Below are 26,141 nucleotides of genomic sequence, written 5' to 3'. Positions count from 1 at the left end.
TGCATTGAAACGCTACGCGATTTCTCGGCTCCCCACTGCGAGTTTCTCCCTCGCCCCACTGTTGGTCTCCCCCGCCCCGCTGTTGGTCTCCCCCTGACCCAATGCCCGTCTCTTTCTAAAGCAGGCTTCTCCAATGAGCAGCTCCCCACCTGCCTCTACGTAGCTCTCCTGTGTTCAGGCCGGCATAGTAAATTAGAGGCTTTTGCTTGGCTGAATTAAGATATGTATATCAAAACCGAAACATGAATTTGAGACACAAATGTGTGCATTTGCATGACTCATAAGTCCAGAGCCTAATGTTTAGAGAAAAATATTTTAAATGCTGATAAATCATGCGGAGTGGGAAAGACGTATTGCTAATATGATCCCCTGGGTGCCAGGGGAGTATGTATTACCCATGCAGGGGCATTCCAAATTCTTAAGGCCTTTTTACATTACAGCCGGCAGTCTTGTCTGATAATCTGGGGTGACCACTGCTGTTAATAATGCATGGGGGGGCCACTAATGTAATTGTGCCTCAGGAGGTCACTATTACTACACTAATAATCTTCAATAGTAGCTCGGGATTTGGAAACTTTTTACACAAAATGCAGTGGTGTAAAAAGCCAATATGTCAAATGAAATATGAAAACTTGTTCACAAGCAGCAGTGATGTATTTAAAATGTTACAGTGCCCTGTGAAATATGCTTTTATGTTTTGCAATGGGCCATTGCTTAATAAAGTTCTAATCACGAAAGAAACAAAGCCTGAATATTCTCAATCCGATAAGCGCTGTTTGTTGGCTGCATACTGCAGAGAAGACCTTTATTAATGGCTCCCTTCTGAATACAGAATTAGTTTTCAGTAAAGCATTGGTTTCTTTTCTGAAATGATTAACTATATATCCAGTAATTAGCTCTTGTTTTACACAACACACAAAATAAAAATGGCTCACTATTTTGCTCACATTTTCAACGAACATTTCGCCTTTTTAAAAAATAAACCTGCTTAACTGTCCTCAATTAAACTTATAATACATACAAAGCACTTGGCCGCCTGCCTTGTGGTTTCACCCAGCTTTAGGCCAGGAGCTTTCTGTCATCACACCATAAACACGCATAAAAGATGTTAATGCCTTCCACTGATCCTCATTTCAGTGACCACCATTCCCCACTAAAGAAAGTGTTAGCAGGGATTTATAAATTAAGCGAGGGACCAGAAATCGAAAAAGGCCAAAACATTTCTACAGCACGTTCAAAACGAGCTAAGTAATCGTTCCGACCTTCTGAACATGTTAAATCATTTGGTGAAAAAAAAATTATACCCCGAGGCATCCAGATGACTTGCTCACTTAGTTCAGAAGACAAAAATAACTTTCTGTGACTAATGCAAGCACCAACAGAGCTTACACACATTCACTGTTGCAAAACCCAGTAATTAGCGATGTTTTGTCCTTAGTCAAGATTGGAATACATGCAAACAGTTTATGTAGCAATTTTATGGAACCTTTGCACAACACACATAAATAAAAAATAAAACGGGGGAGAGCAAGGGACTGTGACAAAGATTCATTTAAGAACACACGAGCAGGCCATATGAATCACTCTGCAACTTCCCTAACCCACAAGTCCCACATTTTCCAGCGGCTGGGGCCACCTCAAAAATGCATCTAAAGGCAAAACTCCACCTAAAGGAGCCAGGGGCTCACGAAGTATGCATATATTCCAAAGAGAAACTGCGATTTCATCCCTCGCACTTATAGCTAGATATGTTTTGAACAAGGCGACGTCACACAACTCCGTCCTTCGAAATGAAGGTTAATTATCGTCATCAGTGCTGCACTTTGGAAGAGATGGGTCTCCCTGCAGAGGGTGAACTGGCGGGTGGGCGCAGGTGTCACACCGTGAGGATGCAAGCAAATGCAAACATTGTGAACATCCGGAAAAGGGAGGAGGGGCTAAAGGGGGTCATGTCAGAGGGTGGCAGTGGTGTAGCGAATAGGGCGGTCGAGTGATGAAAATTGGTACATGGGGTGGGTGTAAGGTCACAAAGGGAATTACAGCTGGTTGGGTAGAATGAAAGGTTGCAGGGTGGAACAGACAAGGAAGAGCAAGGTTATATGGCCAAGAATTCCGGCACACGAAACAGACATGCATATAGTGCGAATGAAGGGTGGCACAAGTAAGAGACAGGGGTTTCCAGTAGGAATGAAGGCTGGCATAAGCACTATGAGGTGGAGGTACAGCGAGGAGGGTGGTAAAGAAAGAGAATATAAATGGCACAGACTGGAAGGAGGGTGGTGGTGCTGGAAGGAGGGTGGTGGTGCTGGAGTGTGGCTGGCAGTGCGAGCAGAGTGCAATGGGCACGGAAGGTGGTATAGACCGTCAGGAGGGTACTACAGGAAGCTGAGGGTGGTAGTATAGGCAGGAAGGTGAACAGTACAGAGATGATGGATGCAGAGGGACACAGAAGCAGGGTGATATGGAAAGGAGGGCTGTATAGACTTGAGTGAGGGTGGTACAAGGAGCAGCACCGTAGGGGTGTTAGACAGGAGGACACAAAGCAATGCGGGTTGTGTGGATCGGAGAGGCAGGAGGGGACAGCAGAAAAACGGTGGGTAAGGTGGTGCAAATCAGAGAGTCAGGAAGCAGAAAAGTGGGACAGGCCAAATAGTGAGTAAGGGACAAAGCAGGGTAGTGCGAGGTGGTGGGTAGGAAGGTCCTAAAGGCAGGTAGGAGAGTGCTATACTTGTAACAGAGGTGTAAGGGGATGTTTCAAAGGCCAGGGCGGCATTAACAGCACAGCCCTCCCCCCAGCAACGGGGCTATAGAGATATTTACAGTATTTAAAGGGAAGGGGGGGCACAGGCAGTAGAAGAAGTGCAACCAGGGCAAATGGGGGTCCTTGCAAATAAATGCAACCGGGTAAAGGAGAGGCATTGAGTGTGTACCGGGGGGTGGAGGATAAGGGTACACTCAGCGGGGAAGAGGGGGAGACTGTCTCTGCTGAGGGTACAGACAGGAGGATGCTAATGTACCGGCATGATGGGGGACGGAGTAAGAAGAGGCCTGATAGGCACAGACAGCGGGACAGCCAGAGATGGGTCGGGTGAGAAGGGCACAGTGAGGACGGGAACAGAGTAAAGAAGAGGGGTGAGAGGCACAGGGCACCCTCAGGGACCCAATCACTCACCACGTCGGAGGACCCGCCCTCCCCGCTGCGGGTCTTGGTCTCTGGGATGGAGAAGTGCATGTCCCCCGTCTCGCGCGCCCCGCTCCTCTCCAGGCACGGCACGCGCCGTCTCGCGCCTGCCCCTCCCACACCTTCCCCTCTCCTGGAACGCGCCGGGCACCCTGGTGCAAACAACTTCTCGCCACTAACTTCCGGTCGCCATCATGGATTGGGAAAGGAGCCCTCAAGGCAGAGGTGGCGCGATCCCACTCAAGGCAGAGGTGGCGCAATCCCAGTGGTAGCGGTTTATGAACGTTAACTGCGCAAGAGATAGTGTTCGCAGCTAAGAATCGGTTCTTGAACATACGGATGTGTTATCTTGCAGGCACATTTTGCCTTTCGGATACAGTTTGTAGAGTTGTAGCCTAACATTGGGAGGCGATAAGACAGTTTAAGGCGGCGGTATCTGAATGTGAGCAAACTACAGCTGCATACGCGCGTATCAAGTATGCCTGTAACTTGATGGGGGAGAGGGCCAGAGGTGCGGCGTCTGTGACAGGAAAGTGATGCCTCCTTTAACAAAGAAAAACAAGGAGATCAGGTGAGGGAGCAACGCCGGGACACCACCGCCTTTCTCCGAGGCACAGCAGAAAATGCCTCGGAGAAACGCCACGTCCTTTTCGGATTTGGGGGCGTGTTTTGCTGTTGTCTCCTCCCTGAGACTTCTCGCAAAAAACACGCCCCCCGATCCGAAAAGGACGGGGCTTCAACGGAGTGACTGGACCTCTTCTCCAGTGGCTGGCCAGCATTTAAGAGGCCAGCCAATGGAGAACAGGAGAGAAGAGGGGCGGGTGCAAGCCCCTCTTCTCAAAGTCATTAAATCTCGGAGCGAGACTGCGCAAGCGCAGCCTTCGCAGCGGAGACCTAAAAAAGGGGGGGGGGTGCTGAACCAGCAGCCAACAGCACCAAAGGGCCAACTGAAGGACCCGGAAGGCACACCAACCACAGAACACACAACCGGGGCTACCGAACACTAGACCCCAGAAAACAATGGGAGAACACCTCCCAGAACACAGCAGAGGACCGATATCCAGGTTCACGGAGGAGGAGTAGTAGGAGGACGACGAAGCCCCGCAAGCAACCGCTGAATGGCAGAATCCGCAGGGGCGTGAAACAAAAGAGCGCCAACGAAAGGGAGGTCAACCAGACGCTCCCTAACATTCTCAGGAAAAACACTTTCCCTCAGCCAAGCATGGCGACAGAGGGCCACCGAAGAAGTCATGGTGCGACCAAGCGCCTCAGAGACATCCAGAGTAGAGCGAAGAATAAACACAGTCAGCTCCCAGCCATCCAACACATGGTGCCGTAGATCAGCGCAGGCACCCTCCTGAGAAGGGCAAGACAGAAGGGACTCCTCGGAATCCCACAAGCAAGCAGTGGCTCTGGCCAACACACAAAGCGTGTTGAGCGCCCACAAGGCAGCACTGTAGGAGGCGAAGATGTTGCGCCCCCATGAATCTAACCACCGGGCCTCCCATGACTGAGGAGACAACATCGATGGCAAGTAGGGAAAGGCAGTCTGTAAAAGAGGGCCCCTGGTAGAAGGGTGTAAGGAAAGGCACACAGGATCATGCGGAGCAGGACGGTGGCGGTGCAGGAGCGGCTGGGGTACCGGGTCCCCCGTGGCAGGATGCACCCAGGCCCCCAAGAGAGAATTATGGAGCGAAGCTTCGAAGGGAAGAAGCAGCTCCCGTCCACCAGAGCCCTGATGGAGAACCTCAAGCAAATGATCTGTGGGGAAATGGGCAGCCGGGTCGCCCATGAGCAAAATCCCAGCGGCCGTGGAGACAGCCCGGGCGAAGGCAGCACTCTCCTCCGTAGGGCATCGCGGTGAGGAGAGCAATTCTTCCGTGGGAGACTGCGGTAAGCTAAGCCGGCCGTCCCCCAGCCCAACCGGAGGTAGAAAAACCCAAGTTCGGAATGGGGGAAGGTTGACAGACGAGTGGGGAACCTGAGGCGCCTCTGGGGAAGAGAGAATTATGGAGTGAAGCTTCGAAGGGAAGAAGCAGCTCCCGTCCACCAGAGCCCTGATGGAGAACCTCAAGCAAATGATCTGTGGGGGAATGGGCAGCCGGGTCGCCCATGAGCAAAATCCCAGCGGCCGTGGAGACAGCCCGGGCGAAGGCAGCACTCTCCTCCGTAGGGCATCGCGATGAGGAGAGCAATTCTTCCGTGGGAGACTGCGGTAAGCTAAGCCGGCCGTCCCCCAGCCCAACCGGAGGTAGAAAAACCCAAGTTCGGAATGGGGGAAGGTTGACAGACGAGTGGGGAACCTGAGGCGCCTCTGGGGAAGACTGCGGGCGTGGGGACGGCGAAGAGCCCTCCTTGGAAGACGCCTGGGAAAAGGCCACGACGCGGCGTCCCGTCTCCGGGGAAGAAGAGACAAAAAGTTGCTGAACCTCTGGAGAAGAGGGGGCCTCCGAAGACGAATCAACGACCCAACGCCAGCACGGTGCCGTGGAGTCCGCCACTGCACAGCGGCAGAAAGGGCCGGGGTCGGAGCCGGGGCGGCCAAAGAACGGCGCTGAAAAGGCGCCGACTCTACCTCTGATGAGGCAGCCGCCTGCGTGGACACACGAGGGGGGCCGCCGCCTGCCCAGAGGACCGAGGGGGACTTGAGGACGAGCCCAGAGTCCCGGCTACCTGCCGCGACACCACAGGGACCCCCACGGGGGTTTGCAGTGAGGCAGAGGCGCTGTGGTCCGAAGGAGGGAACCCCGCATGGCCGCACCCTGACGACACCACATTTCCAAGACCTGAAGCCGAACCTGTCTGCGCCGGGGCCGGAGCCGCCGGCGACTCCGCAGAAGGCCCCGCACAGGGCCGCAGCATAGGCCTCCATTTGGACTCTGGTCACCCCCATACCGGGAAACAGCGGGTAGGGTGGCGACGCACGAGGCCGCACGACCCGTGAAGAACCCGCACCCCCCACTGAGCGGGAACCGGGCCTCCAGGACATGCTGAGACACTTACCAACAGGCGAGCGACGCCCTTGCGGCCTCGGAGAAGGACAATGTCGGAGACAGAAGCGGCGATTCTTGAACCCTTCCTTGTGGGACGGACACTGACGACGCCGACCTGGACATGCGGGCCGAGAGGAGTTTCATCTGGCGCTCTCCCCGGGACTTCGGCTTCATCTGCTGACAAGCCTCGCAGTCCGTGAAGTCATGATGCTCCGCCCAGGGGGAGTCTTTGAGCTGAGGCTGCAGGCGTCGAGATGGAGTCCGGCAGGGGTCAGTCCACGGTGGACTCCTGCTCAAAAGCACTGGGTAACCTTCACAGGACCGGTGGGTCACTTGGACTCAAGCCGTGGGCGTCGAGTGCAGAGGTGGATCCAGAGGCAAGTTTGTGGTTCTTCAGGTCAGAGTTCTTTTCTTTGTAGATGGTTTCTTCTGGACAGGTCTGCTGTCCACTGGAGATTTAGAGTCTTTATCGAAGGCAGGCAGTCCTACAGGGCTTTGGAGGTTGCTGTGCCTGCAGGAAGAATCGTTTTTTTTTTTGCAGTAAAGGCAAAAGGCAGCAGACGGGTCGGGAGGGCTGGTGCAGAGTCAGTCACTGGTCCTTCTTTTCTCGTGCTGGTAAGGCTCTTCAATGTCCGGGCTTCTTAGGTTGCCGTAGATCTGATTTCAGGGTTCAGGGGAGCCCCTAAATACTAGATTAGGGACGTAACAGTGGAGCAACAGGTATGGACCAATGACCAATCGGTTCCATACCTACTGTGTCAAACCCACTATTATGCCACCCTCCTGAAAAATGTGTTTTACTTTGCTTCCAGCACCTGAGGGGTAAAGTTAGTACAGAGGGGAATGTAGGAAGCTGGCTCTGTATATACTATACCAAAGTAAGGTATAGTGTGCACAGAGTCCAGTGGATCTCCAAAGGTAGGCCGAGGTAAAAGTAGCTAGCACCTCACTTTCTATTTGTCGTAGTGTGGGCGAGCAGTAAGGCTTTACCAGAGGGTAGTGTTTAGCATTTATTGAGCACACTCAGGCAAGAAATTATTTCACACTCAAAGACTGAACTCTGACCAATTGTTTTGTATAAAAAAGTTTTGTTGTATTTTATTTTTAGAACCAAACCAGACTTGGTGCAGGTAAGTAAAAATAGTACTTTTTTGTTAATACAGGTAGGTCAAATGTTAAGAAACAGTTGAAATTACTTTTCAGTTGCTTTGTGATTACTTTTTAAATTACTTTTCATATTACTTTTTCTACTCCGTGTGATGTGCCTGGGACATTTCCTAAATAAAAGGGAAGTCAGTTTTTATAAACACACAGTTTCGTAAGTTCTCATACAATTTCTAACTCCACACTTAGAACTTTTTTCACAGAAAAGCAGTCAATGCAATCCTATAGGAGAAAATGAAGTTATTGGTTTAAAGCTAAGTACTTGGTTCCTGTAGTTGGGTTTCTGGCATTAGAACCAGGGTTCCCCAGGGTCAAGGATGCACTCAAAGAACACCCTCAGCGGCACTAGGGTGGCCGGGAGCAGAATTCTGAGGCCCAATGTTATCCAAGGAAGTTAGGGGCCTCTGGTTGGTGGCTGCTCACAAGCAAGCCACAAGGTTGTGGGAGCAAAGCTCCTGGAATTAAGCTCAGGGCAAAGGGGGGTTCAGGTTAGCACCCAAATTGCACCCACAGCAGCACAGGGACAGCCAGGTGCAGGGTGCTGTTTTGGGGTTGGGTGCCCAGTTGTTTTTAATATGGATTCTCCGGTTGCAACAAACACTGCAGGCTCAGGACGAAGATCTTCTGGAGGCGACCACCAGCTGGAGAGGTTAAGTTGGGATGTCGTGGGATGCCGGGACACCGTCGGTTGGGCCACCCAAGGCCATGGAGTGTCAGGTGCGTCTTTTGGCGTCGAGTTTCTCTTACAGGTTCCAGTCGCGGTGTGGGGGATCCTCCAGAAAGGGGCTGCAGGCGTTGTTGGGAAACTTGAGGCAGGTCAGGGATCACCAGATCAGGCTTGCCAGGGAGACCTCTTCGTGGTGTTGGGCCACTCGAACTCAGGCTGTGGGAATCAGGTGCAGACTCGCGGATTTGGCCGGAGCCAGAGTCTATTGGTGAGTAATTCCAGTGCTCACTGGAGACAAAGTCTGGTTGGGTAAGGCAAGGCAGGTCCTCCGGTTTCTGGGGGACTGCTGACTGCAGAACACACCGGAATTCCGCTGGAGCAGGTCGAGGTCAGGACAGGTCAGTAGGGCTGTGGTCAAGTCAGTTGGTGTCCTCCTCTTACTTCAGCACAGCTCTTGTTCTTCTGGTTTCTTCTTGTCCGAGGCGGCAAGGTTCAGGGTTGCCCCTAAATATTAGATTTAGGGGTATTTCAGGTAGGTAGAGGCTGGGACCAATAGGTCCATTCCTTGGGGTGGGTACACCCTCTTATTATGCCAGCCTCCAGTGGGAGGGGGGCATAAACCTCACTCTGGTTGGCTGGGTCTCCCCATCTTCACGATGGCGGGGACTGAGAGTTGTGCTTCACCTCCCCTTCCCCGCCTTAGGGGTGGGGTAGGTAAAGGTGGGCACACCTCTCCTCCTATCTTGGTTTTCCCACCGATAGACTCGTCCAAAGGTGGGGTCAGAACCAGTGGGTCCAGTTGCTGGGAGCAGCAAATGGCTGGGTCAACTCACAAAGGCAGCAAACCTTTTAGGCTTACCCTTAGTGGACCCTAGAGTCAGGTCGTTTTTCAGAGGGGCATCTCTAAGATGCCCTCCAGGTGCATTTTTCATTAAATCCAACAGTGTTACTAGTGTGGGTTTAATGTGCTGAGAAGTCCGATATCAAACTTCCCAGTTTTCAGTAAGCCATTATGGTGCTGTGGAGTTTGTAATGACAAACTCCCAGACCATATACTCTTTATGGCTTTATTGCACTTAAAATGTCTAAGAATTGACTTAGACACTGTAGGGGTACAGGCCTCAAGCACCTGTACCCTCACCAGTGGCCTAATGCACCCAGCTAGAGGGATGGCTGACCTATGCCATAGGCAGTGGGATGTAGGCATGGCACACAGGAATGTGTGCCATGTCGACTCTTTGCTTTGCTCTGCACCAAGACACACAGCCTACAATGGCAGGGTATGTTTGTCAGGGTACAGAACCTCTAAGGGTGGCACAATATGTGCTGCAGCCCTTAGAGGCCTTCCGTGGTCACATTGCCCTTGGTACCCATGGTACCTTTTACAAGAAACTTACATGTGGCCAGAGGGGTGCCAAATGGAGGTACAAAGTTACAGTTTTGGGAAAGAAAACCGGCCCAGGGAACCGGATTGGCAGGGACCCAGGGCACATCAAGTCAAAGTGCATTAGAAATCTGGCAAAAAGGTGGGTGGTTACTGCAACAGAAACCCAGCTTCCTACAAGAGTCTGGTGGAGAACAGAGATGGGTGCTAACATAACCGTCCGTTAACACATATACTGGATTCTCGAAGGCCATGCCCTAGACCATCTATAAATTCTATTCATGAGTTGGGTTCCGCCGCCATTCGCTGCCAAGGTTTTTCCTGTTCGGTTATTACTTCATTCCATCACTCTTTTATATTCCTTTTCTTAACACACTGAAAAGTATTGTTGCACGTACTGATCAGTTTATTTTTTACACACCGTAAATAGCCATGATTTATCCAACTACGGAACCATAGAGCGGGACATACGGACAGTCGAATGGATTGCCAAGGTATAACTTTTTAACAATAGTCCGTCAACGACACACTGTACCATGTACATGGCAAATACGTAAAGTGATCCCCGTGCAATGTAATGAATAAAGACAAGTTAAAAAAAATAACCGTTTTCCTGCCAGTTCTTCCGCCCAAAATTGGGGTTTGAACCAGGGGCTGACATCTGCTGCTAGCAGCAGAGGCTGGGGTCGCATTACAAAGGCAGCAGGCCTGTGAAGTTTTCCTCTTGTGAAGTTTTCCTCTTGAGCTCAGTGCTCATCCTGGGGGTGGAAGTGACACACCTCCGCCAAAGACGTGCTTGGTTTCTGTCCAAAGAGAGCAGAGGTTCACGACAAAAGGGTCTGTGAACATGTCTGGTAGGGGCAGGCTGCCTAAAGCCAGTAAGAGAACACACTAGGGTTGTTAGGTTTTCAGGAAGCACCTCGAAGGAGTCCTCTGGGTACATGGTTTCATAAATCACACACTGACATCAGTGTGTGTTTATTAAGAGGAGTTGTTTGTTACCAAACACTCCTGGGTTTAGTGAAGTCATCATGGTGCTGGGGAACCTTGAGTTGTCATGTTTCCAGCCCATGTACTCTATATGGCTTCCCTGGCACTTACAATATTATGGAACTGTAGTAAATATTGTAGGGGCATACCTGCTCCTGCAGATATGCTCACACCTGAGATATTGTGCACCAAGCCTTAGAGCTTGTAAGGCCTGCGAGAGGTGTGACTTACCTATTCCTTAGGCAGTGCTGAATGGCATGGCACACAGGCAGTGTGCCATGCCGACTGTCATTTTTCAATGCACCAGGGCATGGAAGCTGCAGTCTCAGTGGCATGGCCTCGTTGAGAGGTCCCTAGAGGACCCTATTCAGTTCCCATGCCCTAGGTACCAAGGGTAGCATTTACTAGCAACTTACAGGGGCTAAAGATGCCAATTGCGGATTCAGTTTTAGTGAAGAAGCACTTGCACAGGGAACCTGGTTGGCAGGGACCCTGTGCACTACAATCAAAACCACATCATTTTCCAGCCAAAAATGAAGGGGGGAGGGGAGATAGCCATGTCAAAAGAGGTACTTTCCCACAGCGCATACAGCAAAATCTATCACATTCCACCAAGGCAGCTTAACTGCATATGAAAGGATCACGGAAAATGTCCTCATCACTAAACGAATACCCTAGCCATCAATGAGTATGGGAAAAGGAGTTTAAAAGGGGTAGAGGGTCTCTGGATGAGAATGTCGATACAGAGATGTACATTGAAATAATTTCTCAAGTGTTGTGTATGGTTTCTTTCTGCTACACACATTTTAATCAGTATTAAGAAGCTAGCTTTATAATGAACATAACTACAATACTCATAAGGGCAATCTGAATACAACAAACACTTTCACTTACTCATCCGCCAGTAGATGTCTATAATGTTCTGTTGTGACTGAAGTGAACCAGGCTTCAGTACCCAAAGTTGTATTTATTAAGTGAAAGTTTAAGAAAACTGCAAAATGTATTGATTTTCGAAGGCCCTTGAAGCCTTAAGGTAGTGTGCATCTTTTCTTTACATTAAGGTATTTGCTTTGTGGGCACGCAGACTTTGTACGAATTTGTAACATAAAAGGTCAAAACAAGTGTAAAGAAATATATATGTATACTTCCCTTTTACTGAAAGACCTTGATGAGCACACATTCATCCTCCAGTTTGGTCTGTAATTTGCATACCTGAACTTCAGGCACACATTTCAGGAATGGAGGCAGGCGTCCATGATTTTGATGTCATGAATATGTATTTAACTAAAGCATGTCACTGAGGTGAGATGCTCCGATTTCCACATGAGCAGTACAGACTGCGATACAATAGAAAATATTCTTCTTTGAGCATCCTTTCCTGGGTACATGAGTAGACCCGAACATGTATGGGCTTGGTGACACAGAGTACCGAACCCATAAGTGCATTCCAGCATGTGGAGACATGTCTGAGGCTTGCCAAAACAACACCACATTTGCATTTTACGTTACTTGAACTGATGATCTAATCAACATAAAATATGACCAGCTTGTTCTCCCTTGTCGAAGGTGAGGCACAGCATGAGTGTAGCTCCTTTGTTCTCTGTAGAGAAGTGTTTACATACCCATTGCAGACATTAGTTACCTGGAAGCTCAAATCATTGAAAGTTACGTTAACTCTTCATCCTTTGAGAGGCAAACAAAGGCTGCATAGTTGTAATCCAAGTCATCGGTGCCAAGAGGCATTTCTGGCTGAAAGTTGCTATTCTTTACTGCTACACAGAAGATGCACTCTCCAGAGAGCTGTTATTTATTCCTACGTGACTGTTCCAAACAGTTGAAAGCTCATCGAGCATGGAGGAGGCCATGTCCTTCCTTGAACTTTTAAGTTAAGAACATGTAAAGTCAATATCCAAGGGTGACTAGGAAGGCAGTGGCTATGCCTTTCATTCGAGACATTTTGTGGCATATTTGACAGGTAAACCAAAAATTTGTTAGCCTGAGATAAAGAAACATCCCAAAATCTATAAACCTCTGTAGCATCTTTAGACATCTGCGCCATCTTAGTGGTGTATTCAGGAATGAGCATTTAGTAAGAAAAATGTGAATCATAATAAAAAGATCAAGTTACGCCCATGACAGAGCGACTTAATGGGCCCATTGCCTGATGATAGTTTATGACTTTAGCAGCAGAAGTATGCTAATTTCTGAACCCCCCCAGTCGATGGACATTCATCAAGCTGGGTTTCTGTAAAGAGAGAACTGCAAGGATTGTAAGTATTAAGAGACACCAATTGTCTTTTGTTAAAGAGTTCTGGTTACTTACGTGCTACCAGGATCCCTGATCACCCTTCCTTCAAAAATAGGGCTGCGCACGTCTTTGCAGCCCCTCTCTTGAGAAATTGTTTCCATATCTGGCCATTTCGTGATGATAGGTGCTGCCTGTATCGGCTGCTTCTGCAAAGATGAGAACAAAAATTAATGTTTAGGTTACTTATTTAGTAACAGGCTTCTCTCCACATAGAGGCGCTCCAGTCCTTTTTACAATGAATGTGAAGGTTATAAGAGCAACCTACCAGCCAACGACTTTCTAATTTCACACAACCTGAAGGACACTGTAAATTACTAAAAAAACAAGTACAAAGATCACTTTTCAGTATAGAAGTGCAGAACTGCATTAAGAGGAACGAAACTTAGGATGAGCCAATACAAAAGATTTAAAAATGGCAAATACCATCACCAGAATTCAGACTTGGTGGTGGACATCAACAGAAGATGACAGCCACTATCAGGGAGTAGAAAAGGCTCCTCAAGATGTTACAACCAAAAGCAAGTCAGGCACCAAGCCTCACAATTAACAAACAAAATGCATTTTCATGAGCAAATCGACTGTGGGAGAAGGTATACGAATATGCAGTGAAAGCCCAATGTTTTTTAACAAATGTGGGGAGATATTTAAGAATATTTATTACAGGTAGTGGTAAGTCAAAAAGCACGCATATCGAAGAAGCTAGTGCAAAGATGTTAAAATTCATAATGATGAAAATCTTTTTTTTTTTTTTTAGGCAAACTTTTTACTTCTTAATTATTAATCCACAAGAAGTGCCTTGTCGGCAGTAAGCCTTAATAGAAATCGAGTATGACAGACCATACATGTGTATGCAGTTGTGAATAAAGAACCTAAGGAAGTTTCTGTCCTTTTAGATAGTTACTTCGCCGTAAGTAGATTCAACAATAGAAGCAAATACTCATCTAAGGAGAGTAGCTGAAACATACAGAAAGATGAGCACAGAAAGATGAGCACAGAAACAATGGCAAGTGAGTCAAGCATGAAACATCGAGACAAGGTTATCAAAGGAACAGGAAGAAAAGAGTGGGAGGAAGTGGGACCTAGAAGAAAAATCAATCCATGGGGATATAGTAACTCAAGTGTTTTAAGAAGCAATATTAACCCTATAAGAGCAGTTTTTTAAATGGTGATTCAGAAAGCTGGAAAAGAAGGTCTATGCTGAACTGGTGAAACGGGTAAGAGAACCTGGCATCTGATAAATTCTAACTATGCTATCATTTAGTTATTGTACAAGGTTTAAGGATGTACACAAATGGTGACCTGTCGCCTCGAAATGCCTGGAAATAAACATTTAAACTCTCAAAATATGGAACAGGATTATAAATATGACATCCAGGAAAATGTGGCTAGCAAAGTCAATGATAAAGGAAGTATATAGATTTTACAGTCGTACGCAATTACACAAAGGACTAACACTTGGGCAGTAGGAGTGAGAGGAATCTGTACAGTAGCAAAAAAGGAGGAAATTGATAGAATTATTTATTGTAAATATCATTGCTAAAGAAGGATTGTGATTTAATCTTCACCTCATTTTAACATTTTATAGAGGCATTCTGATACACTATTGTAGGATGTCAAAGTGGTTCTAGTTTAGATATTAATGAAAGCTGAGCACATCTACTACCACTTTCTAAAAAATTGCTTCCAACACGTTACTTTTCAAGGTGATTTGCATTTTCAAAAACCATTCTAGAACAACTTCTTCGCGGAACACAAAAGTGACATCAGTTTTGGTCAGATCAGATAGTCATAGGAAAACTTTCCCATTCAGTAAGAACTGCCCTCTGTATTTAAGTGCCGACTAGGATATGCAATTCTGTTGCTAGTTATATAAAGAATAAACCCAAATAGCAGGATTTATTCGGTTAAGTAAAGTGTCATGAAAAGATTAAAACTTCTAAAATGCGGCGAACATATGTTAATTAGGGGTCCAACATTTTCATGCATGTGTGTCAACCCACGACTCAGGTCCAGAATATCCTTAAGAGGATGCTCAAATAAGTATGTCACAATCAGTCTCAGAGCAAAAAAGAAAAGACACTATCAAAGAACTTGAAAACTTATTATAGATGATGCAGGAATGGGTAAAGAAAGCTCTATACTTATACTTTTCCTTGGATGGCTCCTCTCAAGACATGATAAATGGAATCACCACTTTGCTTTAACATATTGGTAAAAACCTCCTCAAGCTCCGAAGATCCAATGTTTTTTTTCCAAATTAATCTGATTACGTGTTGATCAGAAAAAGAGTTGCATCCAAGGACAGTAAAAAATAATTTTTAAAGAACTTTGCACATCGCCTGATGTTTAAAGAACATCCAGAGATACAGAGGTAACCTTCTGTACACCCTAGGTGCATGAAGGACAAAACACTTTTGTACATGCTCTTTTATTGTACGTGAATCTGGGAAGGAAGGGATGGGAAGAAAATTACAGGAGAATAAATGCACATTTATATGAAGAACTTAATTAGCAAGGACATCATGACCTCAGCAATCAACAGGTATATGCAATATTTTACATAACACAAACCTAAATCTCTTGATCGCAAAACGTATAAAAATGAAACCTAAGGGTCCTAGATAGTTGTTCGGCATACGCAGGTTAAGCATTAAAGTTGGAATATCAAAATTCGGACAAACAATTGCCTATGAAACTGCTATAATTTGTCAAACACTGCCTATTACATCTAAACAACCAAAGAACAATGTTTTATTGTGAACTAAACAAAGCTATACACTTTTACACCCTTCCTTTTACACGTCAAGGTTTTTAAATGAAGACACAAAACTCCAATCAAAGCACCTCAAGGTATTTCAAAACCTGCATCCAAGATACTTACTGTGAAGCAGATGCACCCTCTATCCATTTAAGATCAAATCACCGAAACAGCAAAGAATGCTGTGAGGCAGCCAACTGGCCATCACTATGCAATGTTTGAAATATGTATCACTTTGTTATTTGTGCCTCATTTTATGCTGCTTTTAGTAACAGTATGGGGTAACCATTCTTCTTTCCCCTCTGATAACTGCAACAGGCTCAACGTTGCAGAATCATATGTGTAACACAAGTCAGCAGAAATGCGAATGTTTCTTTATTGTTAATCAATTCCTGTATGGTATTTAAAAAACAAAATATACCACTTCAGCAAAAGAAAATGAAAAGAGGAAGGTGACATTGAAAAATCAATTGAATGGTGTGCCCATAATATTGATTTTATATAGTACACATTCATCAACAAGGTCCCCTCCCCCCCTCCCCCCCAAATGTTAACAACTTAACAATGAACAATGACTTGCCGGACGTATGCAGGGCTCAAAAAATGTTGTACCGATGAAACCAGAGATCTCCTGTCAAGTGTACTACCTGTTCTCATTTACATTTAATCAAGTGCTCCGGTTTACCCTTAAAAAGGGATTGTAATCATATCAGGAAAAAATATTTGTGGACCTCATATAATTGTAGGCTAAGCACTCTCCTTTACATACATTATACAGTTAGAGCTAATATAACAGCCAAGATGTTGAAAAGGGCTCAACCAGTTTAAAATGCTCCTCCCGCAAGAAGTGTTTTGGGATAAATATCAAGGCACCAAAACATGAAAAGAAAATGGCTATGCACTTAAAAATGTGATGAATGCATGCAGTGGGGTAGGCTGCTCCAATCCTGTCCAACAAAAAGTGATAGCACTTTGTGTGGCAGTAAGACCGTGCAGCCCTGGCATCAAACGGCTACATGAAGTGATGCCCTCTACAAGGAAGCTATTCTGGATGTCCAGTGAGCTCAGGACTAATAACCAGACATCAAAAGAAACTCCACCGTTTCCAGCGGTGAACTTGACCCAAAGGTATCTGGTATCAGAGCGCTCTACATAGCACCAGTTGCGTTACATGAGGACACATTCATTTTTTTGTTAGGCACGGGGAGATTGACTTGCCCAGAATCGCAGGATATTCAGCATCATTGCCAGGACTCTAACCCGGTTCCCCAGATTCGAGGCCGACCGCCCTGGCCGTTAGGCCAACTCCTCTCCCCATTCATGTGAAATACACAAAAGCGAGTGTGGATAAACACGGCAGGCAGCTAGCCACATTGACTGGCACTGTACTGATCAACTCACCTTCTTGACATCGAGTCTCACAGTCAGATTTTCAATCTCCAATCTGCCCCGCACTGCAAGTAAAATTTAATTTAAGCCAGTTATAATAGGCTAAGAGGAAGAAACAACAAAAATAATCAACTATTTTTCAGCTTGCTCGGTCCAGTGTGAGGTACTGTGCACTCATGCAGCCATTTTTTTGGGGACTTGGCATTTTTATAAAAAAAGGTTAGTGAAATGAGAAAAAAATATATGTTCAACAAGAAAGAATTCAAGAAACCTCTTTTAGGGAAAATGTGCTGAGGCAACAAGCATAGCAAAGGTCTGTGAGACGCCCACAGGAACAACAGCAGAGAAAACATATGGCTACAGCAGGAAACCAATTACGATATTCCGTTTCAAAGTAAGTGGAGAAATGGAGGTCTCTGTCCATACAGCTGCAATCAAAGCACAAGTTACTTGTGTAAGGATATATCTGTAAGAGACATTAGTTAGTGATAGATTCCTTAACTTAGAATAATCCCCAGGTGTCAGACTGGATCCGGAAAGTTTTCGTCAGCAGTACCCCTGTGCGTCGGTAGGAGTCGTTGTGCGGCTCCGCGTACATTGCGGACGTCGTAGCCGCCAAGATGACGTCGTCGGAGCTACTTAAACGCGCCCACGCACGCTGATGTCAGTTCTGTACACAACCTTTCCGCGCCAGGAGCGCAGAGCCATGTCAGAGAGTGACTACTGGTGCAATAGAACTAAGGCCATAAAAGGGATGACCTGAACCCTAGAGAACAGTTCGCAGAACGGGGAGGATGGGCAATCCATTACACTGTCCGTATGTCCCGCTCTATGGTTCCGTCGTTGGGTAAATCTAATGGAGGAATTAGTCTCGTAGTTGACAAAGTTGGTTGTTGGTCTACATGTTTCAGCCCCCGTGAAAAGATAGGTGGGGCTTTCGTCAGGACCTAGTGCAAAAAAGTGGAAGTGAGTGGCAAAATTACGCCACATGTGTAGTACAATCACAACACACTCTCTAAGGTGTGTTGGAAAAGGTGTGGAGGATCGACGCTGTCAGCCCTTTGATTGATACACTAAATTGTAGTGTGCGGCAGCAAATCGGGGGCCCGGGAGAGGAACCGCCTTTAGTCCCACTTTGGGTACAGCAAAATTCCAGCGGGAAACCTAATCCGGCTCCCTGGGTCCCGTCTGCAGCTGCGTCGACCCTCCACTCCTTTTCCAACACACCTTAGCGAGTGTGTAGACCAACGACCAACTTTGACAACTACTAGACTAATTACTCCATTAGTGGTCTACCTTTACATTTTTAACATACCCTGGGCCACCATGAATAACTTTTATACGGTAAGGATCCCCAGAGGTAGTTTTAACAAGCAATTCACTTCATCACACCTTCGCACCACACCAGCTCCGCTGTAATCAGGCGTCATAGCACAACCGGGCGGCACTCGGCCACCCGGTTGGGACCCCAATGATGAAGCAGGACAACAACCAGGTTGGTATGTGAGGGGTCTTTTATAAGAATCTAATGATCTTTTGGCACTATAGATATTCTCCAGTGAGTCCAAGGTCTCCCTACTCAGGTTCTGGGTATGTCCATATTGTTTAACTGAACCAGGTTCAAGTCCCATTGAGGCATCACAAAAGGAATAGGAGGGAAAAGGTGAGCCCAGCCTTTCTTGGCGCCCACGTAGCCAACAAAGAGCTGGTCATCCACCCGGAACTGTTGTGTGCGGTTGAGATCGAACGAAAGTGCACGTTTTAGGTCCTGACGGTGGAGCCACTCCTCTTCTCTTGAAGGGTGTGGAGACGGAAAGAAAGTGGTCAGAGTGACAGTTTGCCCGAGATGAAAGGCAGAGACTACTTTTGGTAGAAAGGAGGGACGCAGTCGAAGCACAACCTTGCCCGGATGAATAGCCAGGAAAGGAGGTTTACAGGAAAGAACATGGAGCTCACTCACTCACCGAGCAGAGGTGATGGCCACCAGGAAGACAGTTTTTAAAGTTAGTAACCTCAAAGGACAGTTATGGAGAGGCTCAAAGGGAGCACACATTAAGTATGTGAGAACCAGGTTCAAGTCCCACTGAGGTATCACAAAAGGAATAGGAGGGAAAAGGTGAGCAATGCCTTTGAGAAATCTATTGACAACTGGGGACTTGAAAAGAGAGGGCTGATCAGGCAGCCTAAGAAAGGTTGAAAGAGCAGAAAGGTAGCCCATGATAGTGCCCAGAGCAGAGCCCTGCTGGGCCAAAGAGAGAAGGAACAATAGGACTTCAGAAAGAGGATCAACAGCTTTCGCTGTGCACCATGCCACAAAGTTTTTCCACCGACAGGCGTATACTGTTTTAGTGGAGGGACGCCTGGCTGCCAGAATCACATTACAGACTTCAGGAGGCAAGTCAAATGGAATCAGCTGTCGCCGCTAAATCTCCACGCAAGGAGGTGGAGGCTGGACAGGTTCAGGTGGAGGCTGGACAGGTTCGGGTGGAGGACCGTCCCCTGTTGGTGCGACAGGAGATCCTCCCAAAGAGGCAGTCGGATCGGGGGATCCACACTCATACTGAGTAGCTCGGGATTCCAAACTCTTCGAGCCCAGTCCGGTACCACAAGAATGACTTGGGCCCGGTCGCGTCTGATCTTCTTCAGCACTCTGGGCAGAAATGGTATAGGCGGAAAGGCGTAAACAGCCCACAACTCCACTCGCGACGAAAATCGTCACCTAGCGAGTGCCGCCTTGGAAATGCCAACACGCAGAATTGCTGACATTGCGCGTTCTCTTCTGTGGCGAATAGATCTAACCAAGGTTCTCCCCAGTGCTGAAAGAGACCTTGTGCCATCTCGGAGTGAAGACGCCATTCGTGATCCAACATGCACCTTCGGCTGCGTTTGCCCGCACTGGCGTTCAGGGTACCTGCCAGGTGTTGAACCACCAAGGAAATGCCTTGACGTTCCAGCCACGTTCAGAGACGTAGAGCCTCCTGACATAGGGTCACGACCCCACCCCGCCCCGCTTGTTGCAGTACCACATGGCGGTGGTGTTGTCCGTGAACACCTGCACTACTCTCCCCTTGACAGAGGGAAGGAATGCTTTAAGTGCAAGTAGGATCGCCCTCAGCTCCAAAAGGTCGATATGGAGCTTGGACTCCGCCGGAGACCAGAGTCCTCTGATCCCCGCCTCTCCCATGTGGCCGCCCCATCCCAGGAGGGACGCGTCCGTCACTACTGTGTGCTCTGGTTGGGGAAGGGAGAGGGATCTGCCGCTGACCCAACGCTGGTTTGTGAGCCACCACTGCAAGTCCTGTGCAGTGCCCTCTGAGATGTAGTCGGACAGGTTTCCACTGGAACTTCAGGTCCCACTGCAGAGCCCGCATATGCCATCTGGCATGATAGATCAGCAGGATGCAGGAGTCCATGAGGCCCAGCAGCCTCAGGGTCTTCCTGACCGCAACCCAGGACCAGGGTTGAAAGATCGGAATCATACCCCGAATGTCCCAGACTCGCTGTTAGGGAGGATAAACCCGAAACTGCGAAGTATCCAGAACCGCTCCGATGAAGAGGAGCTTCTAAGAGGGGAATCCGGTGCGACTTCGGCACGTTGATGGAAAAAAGGTCCGCCAGAGTCTGGAGGTGGGAGACAACTGCCTGGGGCGAGCCCGCCTTCAACAACCAGTCGTCGAGATAGGGGAAGACTGAAACCCCTGATCTGCGCAGATGAGCTGCGACTACCGCCATCACTTTCGTGAACACCAGAGGGGCGCTGGTAAGGCCGAAAGGGAGCACGGTGAACTGAAAGTACTCGTGGCTCACTGTGAACCATAGGTAACGCCAGTGGGCTGGCAGGATGGGGATATGAAAAGCATCCTGCAAGTCCAACGCTACCAGCCAGTCTTGCGGGTCTAGGGCAAAGACTGCGGCTGCGCAGGCCTGCGGGACTGAAAAGAACGCGATTGGGTGCCTCGACCCTGACCTCGAAAGGAGCAAAAAGTGGGCCTCGAGGGAGTGCGCGCGGTGGCGAGACCAAAGGACTGGGCCGCAGCCCAAGAGTCCTTAAAGCGTTCTAGGTGTGCTATCCGCCTGGTCACCAAAGAGGCGTGTGCCATTAAAGGGGATGTCCAACAAAGTGTTCTGAACATCCCCGGAGAAGCCAGTTGTCCTGAGCCAAGCGTAGCGGCGGAGCGCCACCGTTGAGGAAAGTGCCCTGCCGAGTGAATCGGCCGTGTCAAGTCCTCAACGGATAGTCAATTTAGCAGCATCTCTCCCCTCGGTAATGGCCTGGGAGAGCACCGCTCGAGCTTCCACAGGGCACTGAGGCAGCATCTGTGCCACCGTGTCCCACACAGAATGTGAATAGCTGCCCAACAGGCACGCAGTAGTCACTGCCCGCAACCCTGAACTGGCAGAAGTGTAAAATCTTTTTCCCAAACTGCTCCAGTTTCTTAGACTACTTGTCTGGAAGGGCAGAAGGGAATGCGCTTGGCAAAGCAGAGGCCTGGACAACCAGACTCTGAGGCGTCAGGTGTTGTGTGAGAAAGCTGGGGTCGCCCGGCGGTGGCTGCGCGCCAAAGCCTTATCCACAGGAGCACCTGTGTTGGGTTTGTTCCAGGTGCTCAACAGGACGTCGATAAGGGCGTCGTTGAAGGGCAGCAGCGGCTCCGCAGAGGAGGACGCTGGCTGCAGTACTTCAGTCAGGAGATTGGGCTTGATAGGCACAGAAGGGAGCTCGAGGTTAAGCGCCTCAGCGGCCCTACGCAACACCACAGAAAAAGTCCCAATCTCCTCTGTAGTCACTGAAGAGGGAGACAGTGTACCAGGATGTGGAGAGAAATCCAGATCCACTGGATCTTCCGTATCACCTTCCCATTCTGGCTCATCCTCGCATTGAGCTGCGAGAGGGTCCTCAGACCCCTCCCAGTACTCCCCTTCGTCCACCGGTTGTTGAAGAGGCCGGTAGGGACAAGGCGCCCGGGGAAATGGGTAAACTCTCCACCCAGAAACGGAACGGGGGGGGGGGGCTTTTGGGTAATAGATCAACCCCGGTTCTGCGCCGTCTGGCTCTGCACCCGGAGCCAGCGGCGGCCCGGCCCGAAGGCGGCGCCGGGGCCAGAGCCGGCGGCGCTGTAGGGTATCGTGCCTGCGTAGCCGGGGCCAAAGGTGGCGGCACGGGGGCAGAACTACCCAACGGGTCCGCAGGGCCCAAAGGCGCTCCGGAGGGACCCGATGGGCTAAATAAAAGGCTCATGGCCGACAGGAAAGCCTGAATTTCGTCCGGAGTCGCGTGTGGTTCTGGAAAGGGCGGGTAGACCGCAGGCAACAACGGAGGCTCCTTCGGAGCCGCGGGGGAGTGACCGCCCACCCCCTCCACAGCGTCCCGCAACCGGTGAGGGGTAGACTTAGAGCAACGTCGCTTTTTCGACTTCTTATGGCGCCGTGACTTACCTGTCCCCGAGTCCGACGAGCGATGGTGACGGCTCCGCGACCGAGCCCTCGACCAGCCACATGAGCAGGACCTCGATCGGCGCGGAACCGATTGCCGGACTTCCGATAACTTTCGGGAACGCTCCCACAAAGCTTTCAGCGCCATGGCCCGACAATCAGGGCACACCTCAGGGTCATGGGCATGCCCCAAGTAGAAGAGACACATGTTGTGTGGGTCCGCTACCGACATGTTCCGACAGCAGGTCCTACAGAACTTAAACCCGGGCATCTCTACTGCACCAGGAGTCGAGTACTCAACAAGATAAGAGAAACAAGTTCTCAGAAACCAAGTTAAAATATTAACTAGGGGTACCGCTCTCTCTCGGATCTGCGCTTGCTGGCACGGAAAAAGAAAGAACTGACGTCAGCGCACGTGGGCACATCTAAGTAGCTCCGATTACATCATCTCAGCGGCTACGACGCCAGCGACGTACGCGGGGCTGCACGACGATGCCTACTGACGCGCAGGGGTACTGCTGACTAAAACTTTCCGGATCCAGTCTGACACATGGGGATTATTCGAAGGCATGGGTACTCATAGTGCGGCCCGCGGGCCGTCAGCGGCCCGGAAAGCCTTCCTTGGCGGCCCGCCGACCTTGCAGACATCCTACCTCTGTTTTGGGTTTTTTTTGTCAGCAAACAGCGCTGGTTGCAGCAGCGCGTAGCTATGGGGGCCGGGCGATTCTTTTAAAGACCATTCACTTGTTAATGAGGCTTTGTTGTATTTCACCTCTTCTTAGCGCCCCTGCATCTCCACTCTGATTGAGTGGAGATGCAGGGGGATGGAGGGAGACAGAGGGAGGGAGAGAGAGGGAGGAAGAGAGAGAGAGGGAGGAAGAGAGAGAGACGGAGGAAGAGAGAGAGAGACTGACAGAGGGAGGCTGACAGAGGGAGGAGGGAGACAGACAGAGGGAGGCAGACAGAGGGAGGAGGGAGACAGACAGAGGGAGGCAGACAGAGGGAGGAGGGAGACAGACAGAGGGAGGCAGACAGAGGGAGGAGGGAGACAGACAGAGGGAGGCAGACAGAGGGAGGAGGGAGACAGACAGAGGGAGGCTGACAGAGGGAGGAGGGAGACAGACAGAGGGAGACTGACAGAGGGAGGAGGGAGACAGACAGAGGGAGGCTGACAGAGGGAGGAGGGAGACAGACAGAGGGAGGCTGACAGAGGGAGGAGGGAGACAGACAGAGGGAGGCTGACAGAGGGAGGAGGGAGGCTGACAGAGGGAGGAGGGAGACAGACAGAGGGAGACTGACAGAGGGAGGAGGGAGACAGAGGGAGGGGGGGAGACTGACAGAGGGAGGCTGACAGAGGGAGGAGGGAGACAGACAGAGGGAGGCTGACAGAGGGAGGAGGGAGACAGACAGAGGGAGACTGACAGAGGGAGGAGGGAGACTGACAGAGGGAGGCTGACAGAGGGATGAAGGAGCCAGGGAGGAGGGAGACTGACAGAGGGAGGAGGGAGGCTGACAGAGGGAGGAGGGAGACAGACAGAGGGAGGCTGACAGAGGGAGGAGGGAGACAGACAGAGGGAGGCTGACAGAGGGAGGAGAGAGACAGACAGAGGGAGGCTGACAGAGGGAGGAGGGAGACAGACAGAGGGAGGAGGGAGACAGACAGAGGGAGGCTGACAGAGGGAGGAGGGAGACAGACAGAGGGAGGCTGACAGAGGGAAGAGGGAGACAGACAGAGGGAGGCTGACAGAGGGAGGAGGGAGACAGACAGAGGGAGACTGACAGAGGGAGACAGACAGAGGGAGGAGGGAGACAGACAGAGGGAGGCTGACAGAGGGAGGAGGGAGACAGACAGAGGGAGACAGACAGAGGGAGACGGTGGGAGACAGACAGAGGGAGAGAGAGAGAGGAAGAGAGAGAGAGAGGGAGAGAGAGAGAGAGAGAGAGAGAGAGAGAGAGAGAGAGAGAGAGAGAGACGGAGAGTGTCGGGGGGAGACGGAGAGTGTCGGGGGAGACAGACCGAGGGGGGGGGGAGACAGACCGAGGGGGTGGGGGAGACAGACCGAGGGGGGGGGGGCAAAGCGAGGGGGGGGGGGGGGGAGACAGACCGAGGGGGGGGGGGGGGAGACAGGCCGAGGGGGGGGGGGGAGACAGGCCGAGGGGGGGGGGGGAGACAGACCGAGGTGGGGGGGGGAGACAGACCGAGGGGGGGGGGGGGGGAGACAGACCGAGGGGGGGGGGAGGAGACAGACCGGGGGGGGGGGGGGGGGAGACCGAGGGAGGGAGGGGGGGGGGGGGGGGAGACAGACCGAGGGAGGGAGGGGGGGGGGGAGACAGACCGAGGGAGACAGACCGACCGAGGGAGGGAGGGAGGGAGACAGACCGACCGAGGGAGGGAGGGAGGGAGACAGACCGACCGAGGGAGGGAGGGAGGGAGACAGACCGAGGGAGGGAGGGAGACAGACCGAGGGAGGGAGGGAGACAGACCGAGGGAGGGAGGGAGACAGACCGACCGAGGGAGGGAGGGAGGGAGACAGACCGACCGAGGGAGGGAGACAGACAGACAGAGGGAGACAGACCGACCGAGGGAGGGAGACAGACAGACAGAGGGAGGGAGGGAGTGAGGGAGGGAGACAGACGGAGGGAGGGAGGGAGGGAGGGAGACAGACCGAGGGAGGGATGGAGGGAGGGAGGGAGACAGACCGAGGGAGGGAGGGAGACAGACAGAGGGAGACAGAGAGAGAGGGGGAGAGGGAGAGAGAGGGGAGAGAGAGGGGAGAGAGAGGGGAGAGAGAGAGGGAGAGGGAGAGGGAGAGGGACACAGAGAGACACAGAGAGACACAGAGACACAGAGAGACACAGAGAGACACAGAGAGACACAGAGAGACACAGAGAGACACAGAGAGACACACAGATAGATATGTGTATGCCGGGTCTGGTGGCTCAGTGGACGAAGGCGTCCGCTGCAGGGTCCTGTGTTCAACCTCATGGTCATAGTTATTTTTTTTGCTCTAGCCCCGCCCCCCGCCCCCACCGGTGCGGCCCTCGGCCATAAACCACACTGTAAATTTGGCCCCCGAGAGAAAGTTTGTGAGTACCCATGTTCTAAGGTAAGGAATCTATCAGCTATTAGATTTCAGTGCATAATCTTTCAAGCACTTTCCCACATAGGGTTAACATGTTACTCCCTATCTATAACACCCAAAATGCATTTAGCCGATACATAAAGTCGCAGAAATAGAAATTGTGTCTGTAATGACATGGAGCAAGTTGCTCACAACATTCCCAACAGTAAGTAAATCCCTTCTGCATAGAGTAGCATTTGTAGCACTATTAAAGCACCACTGGACTGTACACATTTATGAAATTTTTATACTGCAGTCAGGACTACTGATTTTTCATTGTACAGAGCTATATTTTACAGTACTTATTTAACCTCAAAAGTCTGCAAAACGGAATAGGGTTCCATTAGGATACAAATCATCAACCTTTTCTTTGTAAAAAGTTCTCAGAAGGAGTGCTAAACTAAATGAACCCTCTTGCCTTCTAATGACAATTCCATCTCCGCGGAGGGTTTGTAATGACTGCTGTGAAATAAGTGAGCAGTAGAGGAGGGGCTTATCCCACGGGAATGGAAACATGACACTGTTGTTCCCCTCCTGAAGAAACCCAATCTGGATCCTTCTATATGGTCTAATTAAAGACCAATTTCTATGCTTCACATAATGTTCCAATTAATCGAGAAACAGGTCAATAAACAACTCGCCATTTTTGTGGAGCTTCAAAATTACCTTCACTCCTCTCAATCTGGGTTTAGAGCGGGACATAGTATCGATTAAGCCCTTCTAGGAGTCACAGAACATCTCAGACGGCTCCC

General features: G+C 49.9%; 1 protein-coding gene across 1 annotated transcript in view; it reads right to left on the bottom strand.

Annotated features, from left to right (window-relative positions):
* LOC146772277 (uncharacterized) overlaps positions 1-26,141 on the bottom strand; it is a 136,355-nt gene that overhangs the window by 30,359 nt on the left and 79,855 nt on the right. Inside the window, exons 8-9 of the mRNA XM_085639887.1 lie at positions 16,847-16,899; positions 12,703-12,833 (exon numbers count right to left, since the gene is read on the bottom strand). Coding sequence (XP_085496013.1) covers positions 12,703-12,833; positions 16,847-16,899 — 184 coding nt within the window. The remainder of the gene's footprint in view (positions 1-12,702; positions 12,834-16,846; positions 16,900-26,141) is intronic.

The sequence above is a fragment of the Triturus cristatus genome, chromosome 12 (assembly GCF_964204655.1).
Source record: "Triturus cristatus chromosome 12, aTriCri1.1, whole genome shotgun sequence".
Classification (NCBI taxonomy): Eukaryota; Metazoa; Chordata; class Amphibia; order Caudata; family Salamandridae; genus Triturus; species Triturus cristatus.
The sequence above is the reverse complement of the archived record's forward strand: the minus strand, read 5'-3'. Positions and strand labels throughout refer to the sequence as shown.